General features: G+C 39.0%; 1 protein-coding gene across 1 annotated transcript in view; it reads right to left on the reverse strand.

Annotated features, from left to right (window-relative positions):
- The window catches only part of vps9d1 (VPS9 domain containing 1), a 28789-nt gene extending 23304 nt beyond the window's left edge, over window positions 1-5485 (reverse strand). Inside the window, exons 1-5 of the mRNA XM_017689295.2 lie at window positions 5334-5485; window positions 4555-4627; window positions 4241-4438; window positions 4005-4152; window positions 1579-1690 (exon numbers count right to left, since the gene is read on the reverse strand). Coding sequence (XP_017544784.2) covers window positions 1579-1690; window positions 4005-4152; window positions 4241-4438; window positions 4555-4627; window positions 5334-5429 — 627 coding nt within the window. The 5' untranslated portion in view covers window positions 5430-5485. The remainder of the gene's footprint in view (window positions 1-1578; window positions 1691-4004; window positions 4153-4240; window positions 4439-4554; window positions 4628-5333) is intronic.
- Between the last annotated feature and the right edge of the window lie 515 nt (window positions 5486-6000).

The following is a 6000-nucleotide window of genomic DNA, read 5'->3' on the forward strand; positions in this document are numbered from 1 at the left end:
GAGGTTCACCACTTTGTGAACAACTGCTTGAGCAAATAGTCCAACAGTTTAAGAACAACGTTTCTCAACGTTCAATTGCAAGGAACTTATGGATTTCATAATCTACAGTCCATAATATCATCAAAAGGTTCAGAGAATCTGGAGAAATCTCTGCAAGTAAGCGGCAAGGCAGAAAACCAACATTGAATGCCCGTGACCTTCGATCCCTCAGGCGGCACTGCAATAAAAAACAACATCATTCTGTAATGGATATTATCACATGGGCTCAGGAACATTTCAGAAAACCACTGTCAGTGAACACAGTTCGTCGCTCCATCCTACAAGGGCAAGTTAAAACTCTGCCATGCAAAGCGAAGCCATATATCAACAACACCCAGAAACGCCGCCAGCTTCTCTGGGCCTGAGCTCATCTGAGATGGACAGATGCAAAGTGGAAAAGTGTCCTGTGGTCTGACGAGTCCACATTTCAAATTGTTTTTGGAAATCATGGACGTCGTGTCCTCTGGGCCAGAAAAGAACTGTCTGGATTGTTCTCAGTGCAATGTTCAAAAGCCATCATCTCTGATGGTATGGGGGTGTGTTAGTGCCCATGGCAGGGGTAACTTGCACATCTGTGAAAGCACCATTAATGCTGAAAGGTACCTACAGGTTTTGGAGCAACATCTGCTGCCATCCATGCAACGTCTTTTTCAGGGACGTCCTGCTTATTTCAGCAAGACAATGCCAAGCCACATTCTGCACGTGTTCCAACAGCGTGGCTTTGTAGTAAAAGAGTGCGGGTACTAGACTGGCCTGCCTGCAGTCCAGACCTGTGTCCCATTGAAAATGTGTGGCGCATTATGAAGCGCAAAATACGACAACGGAGACCCCGGACTGTTGAGCAACTTAAGTTGTACATCAAGCAACAATGGGAAAGAATTCTACCTACAAAGCTTCAACAATTAGTGTCCTCAGTTCCCGAATGCTTAAGTGCTGTTAAAAGGAAAGGTGATGTAACACAGTGGTAAACACGCCCCTGTCCCAACTTCTTTGGAACGTGTTACAGGCATCAAATTCAAAATGAGTGAATATTTGCAAAAAACAAAGCTTATCAGTTTGAACATTAAATATCTTGTGTTTGTAGTGTATTCAACTGAATATAGGTTGAAAAGGATTAGCAAATCATTGTATTCTGTTTTTATTTATGTTTTGCACAACGTCCCAACTTCATTGTAATTGGGGTTGTAGGTGGGTTAAATGGAGAGGTCTAATTCCAGTGTGCAAACACAGTTGGCTGATGGTTCTGAATTCAATTACATTTTTTACAAGAGAATATGAAGTTTTTACAATGTCTTTAAAATGTCACAGAGACTTATTAAAGACAAAAAAAATAGTCTTCTGAGCATAAACCTTTTGAGGGTGTGAATTTGAGGCTGCATTAACAGAAAATTCAACCGAATACCTCCGCAAGTATGAATGTCAACACATTTTAACACCTCCAAGTGAGATAAAAAAATGACACAAAGGAGTGAAAAAAAAAACCTCTTAATATCAAATCTTAAATAGTTTAAAAATATTTGCTTGAGAGGATGTACTTACTAGTGAGGTTTTTTGTGTGGCTTGACTCGGGGCAAGCCTTGCCAGACGTGCCTCATAATTTGCCTTTAGTTTCTGGTTCAGACGTGAAGCCTCCTCAATAGGCGTTAATTCCCTGTAACACACAGTCACCTTTGTTGTAATATCTTGCATTTATAAGTACAATGACAGGAAATAAAGCTAGCAGATTAAATCCTTGCTTGAAAATTTTATTCCTTTTTTTATATTTGCTTGTAATGCCAATTGAGTAGATCTCTTGTTGCAAGATAGCACCAACAGTTTGAGAAAGAAAAGGGTATCATGTTTTCTCCTGTGTGTAGAAGAGCTACTTTTTCTGGGCACACAGCATTGCCATTGAGTATCTATAGTAAATCACAATAATATACTTTTAAAAAGTGGAGTGTCACTCTGAAAGTAGGGCCAAACTTGAATGATATTTGCATCAGAGAATATAATGTACTGACAAGTTCTTCATATGCATGCTTCAAGCTGATAGTGACCAATTAATTTCTTGGGTCAAGGGCCAGAGGAAATATCTTAAGCAATCAAAAATGCAATATTACATAATATAAAATAAAAACAGCAAAATAACAAAGAAGAGCTCCAGTCAATAGCAGAACATGTCCATATCTTTGCCCACAGATATAAGAATCTCCACTTCTTTCTATCTATGGCTTAAGCAAATGTGTTAAGAGATAATACACCACTCAATACATGGACCTTGTTCGACATCCAAGGTATTTTAAACAGCTATGAAATATAATGACTTGAAAGAGACACGGCCTGGTTTTTCAAGTTTTTCAAGTAAATGTGCCAAAAATATATATAAATATATAAATAAATAAATTCTGAAAATTAAAGAATGACATGAAACATACATGAACCATTACAGAACAGTAAAGAATTAGGAAGAATTAAAAATAAAATTTTCATGTGAAATGTACTTATGGTTTGGCTCATGGTTTGTAATCGAATTCTGAGGTTGTTCATCACCCATCTCCATATTTCTGTCATAGAATATATTTCTCTGAGCATTTCACTGCTTTCTCTTCAAGTGTTTTTTTCTTCTCTGCTTTCACATCTATTTCGCATTTTCATTTTTTTGCCGCTGTTGTCTCTCCTCACATAAATCACATAACTGGGCTTCATCATTCTCTAATGCAAAATTGAATGCACATGGTAAAAGCTGCCTGTGGTGTCATCCAGTCCTAGATTCTTCCCACATAGTGACAAATGAGAGGAGGAAGAGCTGCCAATTTATCTTCCTAAACAACTACACAAAACAGACTTGATTTTGGCATTTAATGATTGTCAGTGCATTCCTATGTTAATATGTTTTCATAAATGTAATGTTGTTGGCTCAGGTAACTGCGCCAAAACCCTACTGGCCAACCATGAACTCCTCCAATGTGCCTCCAGCACTGGCTGTAAGACAATATGAGGGGCATTTTTGTATCAGTGCCTTTAACATGAGCACAAGCATTTGTGATGATTGGAACAAGACAGAGCCAATGTAGCTCTCTGTGGAACCTGGGAAGGTGAGTTTAACCATATAATGACTGCTAATTACACAGCCTAAGCACTAGAGAAGAAATTTTCTTCTTCACTAGAAGAAAATGCGTCTCCAAATACTTCAGTGTGCACTCTCAATTTTACAAGTATTGAATTCCAGGAAGAAGACAGTTCACCAGCCACCAACTCAGTCGTGTTCTATAATCTATAATGTCCTTTGGCTTTGTTAGGATATAAGGTAATCAGATTTATGATGCAATGGTGTTACAAAACATCCAACAGGCAACCACATGTCTAATGTCTTTTCCAAGAACTTCCCATTCCTAAAACAATTTCTTTTCAAACCAATGATGGATAACTCTTGATTACATTACTCGCCTAAATAGCGGTTTCAAGTATGTTTGAAACTGATGGATGATATTTAACAGTACAACACTAGAAGATTCCAGACATCATGAAATAAGAAAGTACATAACTGAGAAAGTACATACTCTACATAACTGATCTCTTCTTGAAGGTTGCATAATCACCAATGTTTTGACCCCAGAGAATTTAAGTATTTCAGTATTTAAGGGCAAGATCAATGAACCTTGCAAGACCAATAGCAATTTTGTTTACAAATTATCCAGAGGTAATATATAATAAGATCATTTTTAGTTTTAATTTCTGTGTGAACAGAAGATAAAAAACGATGTTTGTAGCTTTTAAAATCTGGTTATAGTAATATACAGCTTGTTTTTTCTTTAATTTCACTGTAGCCTGAATTATCATAGACCCCTCTATTGTATTATTTAGGGCCCCTGCAAGAGTTTCTTAACTAGTTTTACATTTAAGTAGGTGGTCAACAGTCCACTTTAGGGGACTCTGCACTACAAACATTGTTTAGAAGAACTGTTATGAAACATGGAGTGACTAACTTTTTGCTGTCTTGAGAATCCACTATTTGCAGCTTCTGGAAGACCTCGGGGGGCAAGAAAGGGCATCCTGCCCCTTCACCTTCTGAGAGCACCCTGCGATGTCTGGAGCTTGGTTTACTTTGGGTCTTTGACTCCATCGCTGTTTCATCTGATACCATTATGAAAAGACATAAAATACACTTTATTTTTGCCGTGTAGTGTTAAACAGTATCTGGAATACGGAGATAAAGACTCACCTGACTTTGTGGGACTGGCTACAACATTCAAAACATGAGCAGTGATCTGTGTGAGTGGGGTTCCGTGAACCGGTGTGGCTGACGAGTCAGGATCAGATGTGTCATTCCGTTTCCCTATGCAGGATTTCACTCTCTCTAGACATTGTTCAACAAGCTTCACCATCTTCTCCACTTCCAGGTCCTCCATCTCTCCCTCAGCTGAAACAACACAGAATTCAGGAAATAAAGACGTTTTAAACACTGCTGACAGAACTTGTTGAATTTAAGAAAGAACTAAGATAGGTAGGTAAATCACACCGTATTGGTTTTCTTACCTTTACATGCTGCATCCTGAAGTAGGGCATGTGAGATGTAGTTGATACTTTTTAAGTATTCACAGTAAGCCTCCTAGAGGAGTACGAAGAACAAGGACGCAAATAATCATGTTCTTATTCTGACTTGGACCATGCTGACTACTAAACACCTTACTGTTGCCATTTGCAGAAAGCCTAGAGAGCATACAGGGCAGCACTTTTATTCCCAGAAAGCCCTGACAGTTTGGTTCAACATCATGTAATAAATGAGTCTGGCTTTGTGAAAGTTAACTATAAACGAAGTTTAAAGGTGATACTACAAGTTGTATTTGTATGCCATCTTTTGAACGTAAGTTAGTTGCTCGCAAAGCCATTGTAGAAACTAGCAGAGAACTAAATTGTTGCGACTAAGCTTGCTGAAAAAAAAAAAACCTGGTCAGGCCAAACTGGTTAAGATGGGAGATCAGCTTAGTTTTCAAGCCCTGCATCCAGTTGGATACCCAGCTTGACAAGCCCATTGACCATCAAAGACCCGTTATAACGTCTGAAACGAGCTATAAGCAAAGGCTGGTCTCGTCTCGGATGTTTTTTATTCAACAGGAAATTTAATGGCTTGACGTTATTTAGGCTACCACTGATAACCGCCACATATAACTGGAAAACACCACGCCGGGGCAGTGCAGAAGCTCCTCCGGCTGGACCGTGTAGCCCCAGCATGTTTAGCACAGGCAGGAGTGGCAGGATGAACTGTTAAATACATCTCATACGAGCTCATATGAGAGGAAAACGGACACTTCTACCTTATGTCTGTTACCCGTATCCAACTGAATAGCCACCCTTACGAGTCGCATGGCATTCTGGAGAGGTCTCTGACCGCTGACAATGACCGAAGCCATTGTACGATAAATTTTAATCTGGTTGAATGAAGAAACCCAGAAAAACAAACCGGGAAGCAAGCAAATTTAAGCGGAACAAATTCGGAAGTACGACATTTCAAAATAGTAGTCACTCTACTAGCTTCAAAAGCTGCATATAAACTCAAGAGCGAGTGAACAGAGGCTGGCTTCACTTTCTAACCTACATCGTCCCGTATCCCCTATATTGTCAAAGTTGTTTTGTACTGAATAAGGTTTGTCTTCGTCACATATTTAACCGCACTTAATTACAGCTCGGCCAGTGGCCGTCGCCAGGTTCAGGGTGTCTGAGGTGAGTTAGCATTTATCCTATAGGGAATTAACACAGCCTGGACTGAAATATCTTGGATACGCAGCAAGACACAGCAAACACATTTAAACATTTGGGACGTTGTTTCGCTGACAGTTTTCGATTTTCATTACATATATATCAACAATTGTCTTCTAAATGAATAAAAACAATCAGGTTAAAAAGTATAAGCTGCAGCAATTATCCTAAAAGAGTTCCTGAAAGGCTTCCAGAAAAAAAAATCATAAACCCCCCTGCTAAATA

This window comes from Pygocentrus nattereri, chromosome 7, assembly GCF_015220715.1.
Source record: "Pygocentrus nattereri isolate fPygNat1 chromosome 7, fPygNat1.pri, whole genome shotgun sequence".
In the NCBI taxonomy this organism is placed as follows: domain Eukaryota; kingdom Metazoa; phylum Chordata; class Actinopteri; order Characiformes; family Serrasalmidae; genus Pygocentrus; species Pygocentrus nattereri.